The sequence below is a fragment of the Cystoisospora suis genome (assembly GCF_002600585.1).
Source record: "Cystoisospora suis strain Wien I chromosome Unknown contig_664, whole genome shotgun sequence".
Lineage (NCBI taxonomy): Eukaryota > Apicomplexa > Conoidasida > Eucoccidiorida > Sarcocystidae > Cystoisospora > Cystoisospora suis.
The window spans coordinates 11,351-26,191 of record NW_027153465.1 but is presented as its reverse complement, the minus strand read 5'-3'; the positions used below and the strand labels follow the sequence as shown (position 1 = coordinate 26,191).

Genomic DNA, 14,841 nt, shown 5'->3' with positions numbered 1-14,841 from the left:
CCAGTGGTGGTCGCAAGTTCGGGTCGTGTAGGCGCAGCCGAAGCTCGACGCGTGAGTTGGCATGAGGGAGTGGAGGATACTTTGCCATCGGCGATTCGGCGACAGTTGCTGCAGCAAGCAGCTCCCGACGACGAAATTGACTGCAAGGATGTTCATGATGAGCCACGCATGAAGCGCCGTTTCTGGTCTGCCCAGCCAGCACAGCAGCAGACTGCCGTGTACAGACCGTCGAGAAGAGAAGGAGGAGGTACTAAACGGACAGGGCGTCATAAGCAGAGGAGGTGGGTCAGTCATCAGCTTCTTGTTGCGGCACTGCGCCGGTGCATGTACGAAAGTGGGGAAGATTTGACTGATACGGATGGAGGAGGTGGAGTGTCAGAGCCCGCGAAGCCGTCTTGTTGGCAGCTGCTTCAGATGAACGCTGTCGTCTGTGAAGCATTCCGAAAAAGAAGAGAAGACGCGTTGTTCCGAGGTTCGGCACAGGGATCAGATAGTAGAGACACACGGGGGGCGCGAAGAGCTGAGCAAGAGAGAAGAAGGTACCACCAGGCACTAAGGCAGAACCGCACACAGCAGCAGCAGCTTCTTTGTTTAATGCAACAGCGTACATCAGGTCTTGACTGCGGCGCTCACGTTCAAATGGAAACTGCGGACAGAAACAAAGCCCTGCAGTTTTCGCAGCACACCGGACAGACGTCGCTTGGGTCAGATGAGAAAGAAACAGAGAGGTGTGCGGTCATTTCAGAGAACGGAGAAGCGATTGGGTGCGAGGCGCCTCACCCCACAGTCCCGGTTTGCAGGGTTAATTCTTTTGAAGAACAGAGAGCGCTTCTTCTTCATCTAAGAAACCAGGAGAAACACCTTCTTCAGAAACTGCAGCACGATGAAGTGCGATCGGAGAAAGTGAACCCCTCCCATGGAAGCGGTCAGCTTCGCCCGTCGGGGCAGCTTCTTCGCGCGATCAGGAGCTCTTTCAGGGGAGTTCGGGCTCTGGTTGCGGGAAGCCTTTATCTGCAAACCTTCCTGAAGGCAATGGAACTGCGCATTCTAGCCTGCTGGGTATCGCTTCGCTGGATTGAAGCGACAGAAGGTCCACGAGGATTTGTAGACAACGGCTGCACCACACCCACAAGGGCCAACAGTTCTCACCAGAAAGCGGAAACACAGGCCTGCCGCAGCCGTGAAGATGACGTGGTCGATGAGGCAGTGATGAAAGAAAGCGGTTTGGGGTTCTCCCGAGAAGACAGTGGGAAAAGAGAGCGTTTAGGGGAGGCAACGGGCGAAAAAAATGAGAGTAAGTGGGTTAAGGAGAAGCGGCTTTTCTGTCCGAGTAATGATGAGAGCGAAGTGCTCCCAAGTACAACCGTGGGACGCGGCACAACTGCCGGAGCCACAGTCTGTCATGAAGGGGCGGGTAACGCTGCTCTGGGCGGGAATGCAGAGCACAGCGTTGTAGAGAGGGAAGAGAAGATTCAAGCCGAACTACTGTGTGGCAAGCCGGTTGTTATAGTTCGAGCGGACCATGCTTTTCGTGAGGGAGGAAGTCCTACAGGTGTAAAAGAGGCACTGGACGGTTTACGGTTGGGCCAGGTTAGTGAGCTAAGCGCCTCTGAGCGGAACACTCTGAAAAATTTTTTTGAGCGAAGGCGAGACAGGTTCTTCGAAGGGAGCGACAGGGGGAACAATCAAACTGCTTGTGACGAGACCGATAAGAAACCGGGAGCCAGTGATCCACAGTCCGACGTCCCTGCGCTTTCGAATACTACAGGAGGGGTGTTGGTGGTTCTTGGGTTGGACGGTCTGATAGCTCTTCTCGACGATCTGCATGCATTCTCAATTCCGGTCAAGACGTTAAGAGAGGGGCGAGGTACTAGTTCAAATGGAAGGGTGGTGGCTGAGTACGGGAGAGACACTCGGGGACCGGCGAACACGATCGGAGTTTCTGAGAAGGGGGGGATGGTGAGAGGGGGTGGTCTTACGGGAAAAAGTCGTAAGGGTCCACGACGCCAGGGAACGGACGAAAAGGCGCTTATCATCACGAGACGCACTGGGGTGCAACGGGGCAGCTGCCTGTCGGGACGGCCTATGTTTTCCCCGGCAGATGAATTGCTGAAAGCCATTGGTATAGTTCGACCTCAGTGGACTCCTCGGTGATGATACCGTCTCGCCGGTGGCGTTGTGCACGCGTGTCATTCTGTGGGTGAGTTTATTCCCACCTGAGTCTGTCTGTGGAGGAACTGTACTATGTGTACAACTGCACTTTCGTGTGCGAGATGCAGTATGTCACGTGGACAGCGCACTGGTGGTCTTTTCACTCACGCGGGTCCGACGTGAATGGTTTTCCACGCTTAGAGTACAAGCAAAGAACACAGGTTCGGTTGTTTTAGGTGTATAATATATGCTCACACGGAGTGCCGGCGCGTCGTCGGGGGTTTTTTAGTATCCGCAGTTGCTTGCCCCCCCCCCTCGCCCTTTTCCACGAAGGTCTGGGCGATGGGGGTAGTGGTCGCTGGGCACAGTGCGCCGAGGTTGCATGTCTTAGAGACAGTCCAGGCCGTCGTGCGTGTGTCCTGTGTAGAGTGACGGTGCTGCCTGCTACTGCATCTGGAGTCCTTCCAGGGCAGCCGGGGACATCTTGCAAACTTTGGAGTCGTCGAGCGAGGCAATGGCGCTACCGCGTTTGTGCCCGGGGTTCCGGCGTGGCCTGTGACGAGATCTTTTCCTGGGGAAGTCCACGCACGCCGTCATTCATTGAGAGGTGACTGGCCGGATCCGTAGGTAAATGCAAACAGTCGGTTGTGAAGCCTCGATTTTTTTTTCACAACGCTATCTCGCTAACTTGGAGTTGGAAGGTTCTCATGTTATGCCACCGCCAGCTGCACACTTGAGAAGCGTTCTACAACTGGTTGGCGGCGTTGGCTGCACTCCTTCGACGAGAACCCGTAAGTGTCGTCCACGATACGGGGTTGGAGTATTTTCTTCGACGGTTCCGCTGTGTACCGACAGACCTGTGTAGCAACGAGTGTGGCACTTTCCTGTCCGCCATTAACTGCACTCCCGGCGTCGTAACAGACTTGAGATTTGAAGCATCGTCACAATGCGGAGTGATCATCTGCTTTATGCGGTGTTTCGTTGTGTGGTCTTTGAGACAGCTACGAAATACTGCTGTTAACAGGCGCGAGTGTCACGTCGTATCGATGTCAAGTGAAGCCCAACTAGAATTCATTAGCAAAGTATCACCTCGCCTCAGAACAGTTCCCGGGGGGGGCTCGAATGAGTTACAATTGTACAGTCCTTGGTCGTATCAGCTACCGTAAACTTCGTGAATCTGACGTACGAACAAGGCGGGCGCATTCTGTTTCGGAACGGAAACAGTCAGATAACGCATGCCAGTCAAAACGTGCGAACCTCTACCGCGACCTAAACAGCTGCTTACGGCTATCGCCTGGCAAGAGGGCGCCATACAACGGTCCAAGGGTATTTAGAATCACAGCCCGACAGCAACACACTCAGTCCCACAATTTTATGAGACCGTCCCAGCCGCACGTCGCAACACGGCTTGCCATGTTCGGATGCCACTGACAATCGATGCAGACTTGATCATGGGCCGGGAGGGTTCTAACGTTTTTCCCGCTTTTCCAGTTCCACACCCACAGTCGCCCGTTCCCGTCACCAGATAGTATCCACCGCCCGTCCGGCGAGAAGCAAGGCTTGCACGCGTAGCCTGCGCATACATGACCTTTGAACCTTCTTCGCGGAGTAAAGCGAAACTTGCCGTAAGCCTCGTAAGTGAGGATCTGGTTGTCCATGGACTGGAACGACAGGTACCTGTCGCTAGGATGTTTTGCCACCGCTGGCATGGAGTGCATACTCGGGTCCGAAATGTGCTTGATGACGACCGGTATGCCGAATTCCCAGATGAACATTTTCTTGTCGTCAGCTGTGGTGACCAAGCGCTTCCCCTCTTCGCAGAAGGTAACAGTGTTGACACTACCAATGTGCTCTGCGTATTCCACTTCGATGTTGCCTGTGCGTGCGTCAAACTGTATTGCCCGTCGATTGGCACTTCCAACAATGAACACGTTGTCGTCGTTCGGACTGACTGCAACACAGTACGGCGTCTTCCCGTTGCCAAAGGAACCTATAACTTTACCCTGCTCAGTATCCCAGAGCTTCACGGTACTGTCATACGAACAACTGTAGAACTTGCGTCCCGCATCTGCCCAGTTCACATCTCTGACCGCCTGCTTATGCGCAGTGTAGGTGCGATACAACTTCCGCTGATGGTAGACATCCCATATCTTCAGAGTGCTATCCATGCTGGCGCTCAGCAGCAAATGCCCGCTGCGTGGAAAGAATCGAATAGCCTGTACACCGCCTGTATGTCCAACGTACGAGTAGATTTCACGCTTGGGGGGAAAGCAAGTGCTGTCCGGCGGTAGCTCCTTAGTGTCAGGTGGTATCTCAATCCAGGATCTCCCCTGGTAATCCGTTGCACATTTTACGTGCAATATACTATCGGCGACTTGCTCTTCTTTGTTTCTTGCCGCCGCCTTTTCTTCCTGCTGCTCGGCTCTTCCCTCACATCCGCCCTCTCCATTGTCGTCCACCCCTTCTTCGGCCGTCGTTGCAGCTTCAGGTCGATCATCTTCAAAAGCGGCCCATGGACCTTGGAAGTCGTCTGAAGCGGGGTCATCATTCTTCTTCCGTTTTCTGTTCTTTCGGTTCGCCCCTTCAGGCACGAAACCTCTACTGTCGTTTGCAACTACCATTCTGCATTCACCGGGTTCGGCTGATTCCACTCTGTTCGCTGACGCATCGTCAGCTGCCCCCCTTCCCCACCCGTTCCGCCCTCTGCTCGCTGACATCGTGGACCCGATCAGATCACGCCGTGTAAAGTTCGACGGGTCTTCTGCTTTGCCATGAAACTGATAGCTGTAGTACTGTGTATCGAAAGCCTGAACGTTCACGTGTTCTCTCTCAACCTCCCCTGCGACTCTTCGTCTGTAGACACCGTGCCACCCACCCCGGCGCTCTTGCGCCGGAGTCAAAGGACCTGCAGTACCAGCACGCAGAAGGAGGAACATAACCACGGGAAGTATATTCGTGGAGCCACCTACGCCCGCCAGCAGAGCCTCCTAAACCCACTCACAAAATATCTACACTAACAAACTGGTGTGACTGTACTCACATGGCCCCGCGAGGCAATTGTGTGTGGGAGGCAGATGTCTATACGTATGCACACCACTAGGAGCTGTGTGCCTACGAGGGCGCGCCGACCCAGAGTCAGCTGTCCCCTCAAGTCGTGCACGCAGAAGATCGCTTTTCGCGAGTAACTCATGACGCGACCTGCGTCTTACGTCGCAAGCAGAGCTTCTGTCGCTTAGTACGGAGAGTCACAAGCGGCAGCCAACGATATACCTACACGTCGCCATACGAGAGGCAGCTGTCAATCGAAACCACAGGCCTCTCCATCGAGTACCACGCAGTGAAGCTGGGGTCGCTGGAGGAGAACATTTAGACTGTCGCCGTGGTTCCGTCCTCACCAGGCGTCAACCACAGTCTTACTCCTGCACTATAGCAACAGCCAGCCGTGAGTGGCGCGCGCTACGAATTCGCCTGCCGGTGTTCCGAGCGGTCCTGGCACGTGACTGCACTGCGGCTGTGAAACTCGAGGAAAAAAATGGGAGGGTCACCTACACAAAGTCCAGACCGGCCAAGTTCTCGGCCTTGAACCACACAAAAGAAGCTCTGTTCCGACGACTGACCTTGAATAGGAGCTTCCAGCGCGGCAAGCTTGGGATTGGTGTAGAGCATGGGCTCATCAGGTCGTTGGAACGTTAAATGCCTCTGTGACTGCGCCTTGCAGGACAACACACTTACACTCGGTGCACAGTTCAAGGAAGGCAGTAGGACAATTTCGGATGGTGACGGATCGGGCCTACACTCTGGCATATCAGCAGCTACTGTCTTTCCTGCAGTCATCGAGCAGGAAGATCTAGCTTCAGACGGTTCGCCCTCTCCGCACGGTGAGGTTCCTTCCCCGTCGCCGTCCTCGTAGGAAGCAAAGTAGTCCATCTTGCAGACAGCGCGACCGGAGGCTCGGAACCGCACAACAGATTATCTCTTCACCGTCGCTTATGGAATAGCGGGTGTCTGCTTTACGCGTCAACAGCTGAACTCGGAGTAGTCAACAGCAGCAAAATTCCGCTGATAAAGAAAACACTGCGGCCGAGCGCGTTCTGAGCAACCGAAAACCGTTCAAGAAAAAACACGGGGCTAACACAACGGCGGTGCAGAAAAAAACCCCGGGGACCAGCGCACAGTCAGCGAACCAGGGAGGACCCCGAAGGGCTCAGACAAGCTCTCAAAACTGTGAGACAGCTCATTGCGACACCAAAGGAAGATGACAGAAGGCGAGGCGTCGCCATGCAGGCGAATGCACCCTGAAAGAAGACGACCGGGAGAATGCCTGTCCTAAGCGACGCCGCGGATTGCCATACTCCGGTTGCTACTGCCGCCCCCGGGGATGGTGACGGTCTGTCATAACCGAGGAGAAGTACGGGGAAGCACCGCAGTTTGCACGGACACAGTAAAGTGCTGGAAGGAAGGCAGACTTTCCCGGTATAAAGATCCTGGTTGAAGCCTCTTGTGGACTTGGCAGACTTCAGCGTAACCAGCCTTCGCCAAGGTGGTTTCTTCCAATACCAAAAGGCAGCACCCTTCACCACGGTGATTATATCTAACCTCAGCAAGTTAAAGGGGGACTGAAACAAAACGAAGCCGCGCGACCAAAATGAACTACCTAGCAGACGCGCCGCAGCGCGCAACAAAGCAGAAAAAGAAGTCCGCGTACAACAACCACTTCCCCGTAAAGAATCCGCTGTCTCTGTACGGGTACTGGACCGGCTCCGCCTGGTGAAGTGAACTTCGCGTACAACTCCAACAGGGAGAAATCCGACTCGACGTTGGCGATAGTCGAGCGGCCGCGTCAGGGGTGTTCGCCATATGGGAGACAACGCTGCCTTGCATGCATACCCCCCGACAAGAAAGGACCGCGCGAAATTGCCAACCGTACCTCTTCGGGAACTTTTTCCGCCGGAGTATGAATCATATCTAGCAAGACACAGGAGGCGGAGGCAACGGGTATCAAGGCGCCCCTCTTCGCGATGTCTCGTCTGCGAAAGGGCCTCCATTTCTGCCCTTCCTTCACTAGGTCATTTCGGCAGGGCGTTCACCAGGAGTTTGGAGAAGGTTAGGAATGTGCTCGCCGGCAGCTTGTGACGCGTCCTTCTACCTGCTTCGAAGTGCCCTGGTTCTTCGTTTTATTGACTGCGGTGCTGTGCCCCGAAGACCCTGCCTGCATAAGGTTTCCCAAGGCTCGGTTGACGGAGCGCCTTGCTCTGAAAACGGGCGTGACGAGGGATAACCGAATCTGACGCTGCACCGAGAGCAGCTGCATCTTTTATTTTTTCACATGAGCGAACAGGTCTGTCAACTACCAGCATCAGCAATTGCGTGTCGCTGCTTCCGAGAGTTTATGAAGAGATATCCATGGGCAGAAGGCACTTCACATCGTTAACAGTTTAGAGCTGTAACAGGTGGCGAGTCAAGAGTGTCTTTAAAGCGGTGGCAGTGATTTTTTGTCACCAGGAAGGCCCCGCTGAAGCATTGTTGGCAAAGCCATGCTTTGGTCGAACCCCAGCGGGGTAAAGGCCCTTCTGCGTACCTCCACTTTCGGCTTCGGCAGCGTTCGTCTGCAGTCTGGAGACTGCCAGTAATTACTGATTTACGCTAGGAGAGCAAGCGATGCATACATCAGCAGCGTCGCAAAGAACCCACCCACCCCCGAAGCTGCCACGGTAGGCGCCTGTTCTAGTTTACCACTTTCTCTACCCCTGGCCGAGCATTTGCGTAGCAAGCAAATGTCCCCGGATTGTTGGCTTTTACTGGGGGCAGTAGGTTCCTTCACAGGAGACCGCGCTTTCACCTTCGTGGGACAAGAGCTTTTCTTATCTACGGCTTGTGGACAATGTCCTTCATTCAAGACAGTAACAAACTGCAAGGTGATGGATGCCAGTCACAGCATCTCAATACGATTGCGCTGTCACGAAAAGCCCGTGGCCTGTAGTTACGCAGTCACAGCAAACTAGGGGACCGTAGTGTAGACAAGAAGAGAACTACAAATTGTTTCCGAGTCTTGATGAACGATGGCAGGATAACGTCAACCGACCTGGGCCGTCAACTCACGCGGCAAGACGTTTCACACCAGTTAAACAGCTCACACGGGGTGAAAGCGGTTTCTGAGGGAGCAACTCCTCCCAGCCTCTGGCTCAGGAGTTAGCAAGCTCCTTTTCGCTCTTCGGTCCACACCCGTGGCGACGTCCTCACTCAACAAAGACGTCAAGAAGAGAAAACTGATTGAGGAACGCTGCTAAGTTCCACAAGCACACTAAAGTGTGCTTGAGACAACTTGGAGCTCAGTGAAGAAGGTAAAGCCCGCCTCCCAGATATCAGGGATGCCGGTTTATCATGACCTTGAACTCCTCGAACAAATCCCGGTTAGCTTCACCTGAGAGGCAAACGCGCACAGTCAACGAACTTTACTCGGTGCTGCCCACAAACCGTTGTGACTCCTCCTCCCTTTGATCCGTCGCGTTCTGCAGTGGAGGTCCATTCTCATTAATCTGGAAACAGTGCTAACGTGAGCCGGCACCAACGTCAGCTTTGTGAAGCACTTCTACCGTGGAAGCTCCATTCGACCCCCAAGCCTTTGTGATGATATATAGTGTTAGGCGAACCGACAATACTTGTGCACAGCGAGCAGTTGCTAGCTGGCTACGCGCGAGCTCGACTTGAAGTGTCGAGATGAGTTCAGTTGGAAAGCATCATCCCTTAAGGACAGCTCCCGCCGTTAGAAGACGAATGCTGGGACATGGTCGTGCCTGTGCCAGCATTCGTCTTCTGAGCACGCGTACATCTGTACATATCCCTCGGGAATGCCCAAGTGTGGATGCGAATACACAACCGTGTTCTCACCCCTCCCGAACCCTTTATCGGCAAAACTAAAACTAACACCTTCGCTTTCATACAAGGCCTTCTACTCGGGAGTCCAGGTCCTGGTGTAAACTGGAAAGCAGTAGCGCTACAAACTCGCTAAGTGTAGCTGAACTGCTCGTACGCAATTGCGTCTGCTTGTCACCAAGTTTTAAGACGCAGGGTCACACTGACGCAGTCTTCATCTCGCTCTCAACTTGGGAGCCGCAGATGGACGGAGCAGCAGACACTGCTGCTCTGATATGCCGGAAGCGTCCCATACCAGGCTTACATCGGTTCATAAAGACCTCTCCTGTGTATCGGCTGTAGGCCAGATTCTGTCGAGCCGGCCAGCACTCGGAGACGGAAGCATACGCTGAAGTGCCAGGTGTTGTCTCACTCCCCAGACGTTCTTACCGAAGAGCCGCTGGGCATTTCGAAGGGTTTCCTCCCGATCTTGTTGCTGGTTGTTGAGCTTTTTGATGTTCGACAAGAACTGGTTGAAATTTTCATACGACATCCGACTTCTGGCATTCCTGAAATCACAGCAACGACATACCACATACATCAAAAGCCTCTAAGATAATAGACATCTGGCGCACCTTAAGGGAGTCCACTTCACTGGAAGCAAGAAAGGAGGAAGGAGCTCCTTGACGAAGGTGTATCAACGAGGATATCTCCCCTTACAGATAGCCAACTGCCCTCGAGTCCGCAACCATGCAGACCCGGCAACATCCCTTGCTCTACTCTGGTAAATCTCGATAAGAGGAGTGAGTCGAAAAGTCTCACTCCTCTTTGCATGCTTCCTTACCTGAAGAAAATTTTACCATCTACCGTCTTCTGTCCACTTGCACTGTTCGACGTCAATCTGCAAATAACACTCGAGAACACTGCTTTTATAGGCGTCGAGGAAAAGAAACGATTCTCTTCTTCAGGAAGAAACCATCCATCTCACTGTGACCAATGCAACAGCCACCGAGGTCGGACTCTTAGTCGGGTGCTCCGCTTTTTTTGAAGTGACGCCTCGTGGTCATCGCGGTACATCTTCAGATTTTGAGTAGCACGAATTGTTGGGTACCTACTCCAATCTCACGATTTGAGCATTAGCTAAGATGGAGGTGTCCCAAGTAACAAGAAGTGATACGTATCTTAGTCACGTCGAGATGAATACAATTTAGCGGTCCTGACTATCGAGAGCTAAACTGCGAAGAATAAAAACTTCGTCACCATAGTCAGATGCCTAAGCGCCCGGAAAGGCGAGTAACAGTCCGCGGCGACCCAGGCCGTCTACTTCAAGACCGTAGAGCCACGTCGATCGAGCATGCGAACATCAGCACAAAGAAAACTAGCGGCCAGAGAAGTGGTAGCCCAAGCTTGGAAGAGGATACTAAAGTCGATGAGCCATTCAGGAAGAGGAAAGTGAATCAGCGGGGAAAATATTGACCTACACTGTTCCTCCAGAGTGACTGGCCGAGGACAGAAAAGGAGGTTCGGTGGGGTTGAATTTGCTCAGAAATGGTGTACTGAGGTCTTCGACGCCATTCAGTTCTGCAGTCAACACGCACACGTCCCAGTTTCCGTTGAGGTGAGCCAGAGCCGCCACAGCCGGCCCGCCAAGTTCGCAGAAAGCAATGCAGGAGACGGTCAAGTCAAAATACATCCAAGTTACCGACGCCGAAGTCGAGACCTCACCCGACTAACTCTCTGGAAAAGAACATCCTTTGCTAGAGTATATTCGGGTAGCCGCAGTGTTTTTCCCATGTGGAGGCTAAGGGTGTCGGGGGCCTGCTAAGCTACCCCAACAAGGTGGCCGAACGCACCAACAAAGAGGGACACTGGAAGGGCGATCCCAAACGGTGGGCCGTTTCCCTCGTGTATCCCTAGGTACCACAATGACGGAGTCAGAGCGCTACGTTGGGCACACGATAGACAGTATGGATGGCAGAAGTACAAAACCAACTGGCACAGAACAGCGCACAACGGAGGGTAGGGTAGGGACCAAGTAGCCGACTGCAGTTCTTGTATCCGTAGGAGTCTTGAAAAAGTCTCCTTAAGTCATCAACTAACCTGACATCGTCCGGGGTGCAGTTGACTGCAGCATGTCTTCTGGTGCGTAGTACTGCACGTGGAAGACACAGCAAGGCAAAACACAGGACCGTACATTCGCACTCACATCAAGAAAAGCTGGCCGCTCAAATCATAACTGTCTCTGTTCCCGGACCCTCCAGGCAGCGGTATAAAACATGTGTGAGAACTGCAAGAGTATCCCGTCAAAGTGCTCTCAACTCGAACAAATGGTTGTACGCAGCTATATTCTTGGAGTCGCGTGACCCCGCGCAGACCGGAAGAGTCAGTCCCGACCGGAAGGTGTGGTTCTGTGAAATAACAGGTAGTGCATTCAAGTTGTACTCTGTACCTATTTCATTAAACCCAAACGTGGCCGCGTACGTCCCAGGGTGTTGCGGACTTCCTTTTTCTAAAAACCTCTAGCTTCGTGTAATAGAAACTCGCGCCCATGAGAAGTGGCGGAGCAGAGCAGAGCGACGTCACGTGACACTTCGTTTTCTGACACCAGCGGAACAAACTTGCCTTGTGAGAAGAGCTCTCCTCGGCGTCCGAATGGTCTTCTTGAATGGAATTCAGTACTGCTTTCTTCAGGCTTTCCAGGCGCAGTATATCTCGATGGAGCTGTAGGTGGAACGGAAAGGCATTCGACTTGCCGCAAATGTCGCGGCACCCGCAATCGGGCAGAACTATACCCCTGGCTGGCCTAACAACGTACTCATGGATACGGAACGGCGCCGACACGCGACTAAACTGGTAGAAGCGTTATCGATAGCCCCAGTGAAAAGTGCACGAGTTCCCACGTGTCTAAATGGCTGGATTTTCTGTGTGATAAGAGCCCATCTACTCGACAGCCAGCACCCAAACATTTCTGCATGTCCGCACCCCACATGGATGTATACATGCGGACGCAGTCCGCAGCAGAGACGAAGTCAACTCCATGAAGACAAGTGAACCGGCTACCAAGACACTGGAGAGATAAGGTGCGCCTGTCTCCCCTGAGTATGCCACCAGGAAGCTGCGCTCGCCATTTGAACAATAGTCGCCGTCCAGTATCCAGACGGTAACTATTCTTCCTGTCGCTTTCCACTCTTGCCCTCCCAAAATAAGGGGAAACAACAGCTGGGTGTGCACCCCGGTACCGGCAACACAACTTCTGGTCGACCGCAACAGTAACCCTCACTTCCTTTTGCTTACCTTCTTGATGGTGGCGAAAAGATTTTTGTTCTCCTCGGCCAGCTGATTGCCGCGCTGAGTGGCCTCGAACAGTTGAACCTCTAGAGAGCTATGCTTCTTCTGCAAAGAGCTATACTGACGGAAAAAGCACAGACACGGACGCTTTCTCGCAGCTGTAAGGCTTATCACGCCCATTAAGCTTAAGCCTCTCTCCCATGCCCAAGAGAGGGCTTGGAGTACACTGCAAGTGGGGAAAGTAGAGGACGAACGATTAGCAGGCGCCGCTAGGGCGAAAAGGTCGTAGAGGCGTAAGCTCCCTCCCAATTGGCGAAACAGAAGACATCATCTGATTCGTCGTCAAGACGACTGAGGCGCTGACATTCCGGTCACACATACGCAACACACTTCTCTGGCAGCCGTAAGTACAGATAACTGTCATGCAGGATCTAACATGCAGGCAGGTGCGCCCTGGTATTCAGGTCTCTAGCAGATTTCGCTTTTGACTGAGTGACAGAGAGTGGTGGCTATGCTCAAGAGCAGCGTCAAGACTGATACCCTAAGTTCAGCTATCTCCAGAATCAAATAATAGGCGTCTCTGAATTCTAAGCACGGGGGGAAAAGCTTGGATCTCAGGCTGAGCCACCTAACAAATTGGCAAGTCACAAGAAAACATGCGTAGTGAGAGTAACTCCGCGACAAGAACTCGAACGTTGGGCGATTGCGAAAAACTTATACTCCGCCAACCATGCCAGCCGCAGAGTTCTCTTTAAGAATAATGTTAGATTTCCTACAAGCGGCTTGGTTGGTCGAACAGTCCCATCCAGCTGCTTCGGTACCAGTAAATCGTATAAGGAGAGTAACCAAGGAAGACAAAGACCTCGCCATTTCCTGCTGGACGCAAGCTGACAGCCGACAGCAGTACCATTTGAAACCACGAGCTAAAGGCTTCAAAAGTAGAGCCTCTCCGCAATACCCTAGCTCTGGTGAGGTTCTAAATGAACACACGCGCATTCTGACCACTCAGGACAGTGGTGAAGCCTTTACCTGTTCGCTTCTCTCCGCGATCTGCGCTTTCAAAGCTCTTATCTCGGCATCCTGAGCCTGTACTCTGGTCTTGTACGCGTTGGAAACAATCCGAAACCCAAGAGCAAGCTGCTCTGACAAAAAACAGGGACGCAAAAAGGCGCAATAGGCACTTCAATTTTGCCACTGCCATCGGAGGCGTCCTCTGATGTCCAAAGATACTGTCGCATGAGACCAAAACTATACACAGCTCCGCACCAGGCGCCAGCCCAGCTCGGGCCCAGAAGACAGCTGAAGAGTGTTCAAAGTCTTCTCCTTCGTAGTGGCTCATTGAGAGAGGACGTGAAACCCCTTCCAAGCGGTTTTAGTGCACAAAGGACGTGGAAGAGAGAAGTATTCGAAAAGTGTAGCCTGCGAGACCACAGAGTCTGGTTAAGACAACGAAGCGACGGGTGCGCCGGTCGAATCGCCTGTTTCACACGCGCAACTTGGGATGGGAACTTGAAAAAAGCGGTGAGAAACCGCTGTGTCACGAGCGAACGACACTGCGCCGGCACGCAGAAGTACACAAAGAAATGGAGCCGCTACTCGTTCCTCGAAGAGCTGACAGAGGCGCCCCTGGCCTGGGGCTGCTTCTGTGGCTCGGTTAAGGCCACATAGCGAGGAGGATTTCCGGCTTGTCAGGCTAGGCGGGAAAAAATGGAGTTCCGTGTTTACCTTCAGGGTCGGAGGGGAGCCATGTAAGATCAATGGCTGGGGTCGTGGCTGCGGTGGCACTCATTTTGAGTCAAGAGAAAAACGGGATCTGCTGCTCCTCTGGGGGTAGTTACGGCCGCTCACTGAGAATGCCAACGCCGGCCGAAGGAGGAGACAGAACTTTTATGAAGACTAAAAGAAGTCCCAGGAGAAACGAAAGTGGGGGATTTTCTGCCCGCAGTGGTAAGATAACGCGACGGCTATCCAACTGGGCCTGATCCCTACTGCTATGCGTTCGTAGACAGTGGGTGTCGTTAACAACGTGTGGCGAAGTGGGACACGCTGCTAGCAACGGAAGAACGCGTGCTACTTCGGTCAATGAACTCGACCGACAGTGGTTCAATGCTTGGTACTCGGTGACAAGTAAAAAGTCGCAAACCAGCAAAGAAAAATGCCTCCCACGTAAGTATCGTGTGGTCTCGCACGGCTGTGCCGAGTTCAACTCTCGCGGGCAGCCAACCAAGCGCTGCGTGCTGCCCCCCTCCCCCCCCCTTTCGGGAAGACAAGTCAGATGGATCACAGATGCGGTTCAGCTGTACAGCGCGCCGCCCCGCCTCCCATCATCCTCTTCTACCTGCTAGTAGGCTACTCAGATCCGACTGTCCTAAGGAGGAACCCCGCTCGTTACATCACAAGGCCGTAACTCCTTCCAGGGAAGAGCCGCTACCGCTGCTTGGCTCTGAAGACAGTGAGCGCTCGTGAGAGGGATTGCGGGGACACGCGCACGCGCAGACAGAGCGGCTGATGCGCGGACGGGGTTCAACGCCGGGCCCTGAGTATTTGGCT

General features: G+C 53.4%; 2 protein-coding genes across 2 annotated transcripts; both read right to left on the bottom strand.

Moving 5' to 3' along the window:
• Positions 1–3,492: 3,492 nt before the first annotated feature.
• On the bottom strand, positions 3,493–6,960 carry CSUI_001640 (g-protein beta wd-40 repeat containing protein). The gene is made up of 2 exons (XM_068061845.1): positions 5,769–6,960; positions 3,493–5,056 (listed from the first exon to the last, which is right to left on the bottom strand). Exons 1-2 carry the CDS (start codon positions 6,076–6,078, stop codon positions 3,510–3,512), a joined length of 1,857 nt encoding a protein of 618 aa, XP_067926180.1. The 5' UTR covers positions 6,079–6,960; the 3' UTR covers positions 3,493–3,509.
• A 1,101-nt stretch (positions 6,961–8,061) lies between these two features.
• On the bottom strand, positions 8,062–14,646 carry CSUI_001639 (uncharacterized protein). Its single transcript, XM_068061844.1, has 9 exons — positions 14,017–14,646; positions 13,321–13,433; positions 12,298–12,411; positions 11,626–11,724; positions 11,104–11,155; positions 10,485–10,584; positions 9,848–9,904; positions 9,454–9,572; positions 8,062–8,572 (listed from the first exon to the last, which is right to left on the bottom strand). The coding sequence occupies exons 1-9, from the start codon at positions 14,078–14,080 to the stop codon at positions 8,514–8,516; spliced, it is 777 nt and encodes a 258-aa protein (XP_067926179.1). The 5' UTR covers positions 14,081–14,646; the 3' UTR covers positions 8,062–8,513.
• Positions 14,647–14,841: the final 195 nt, after the last annotated feature.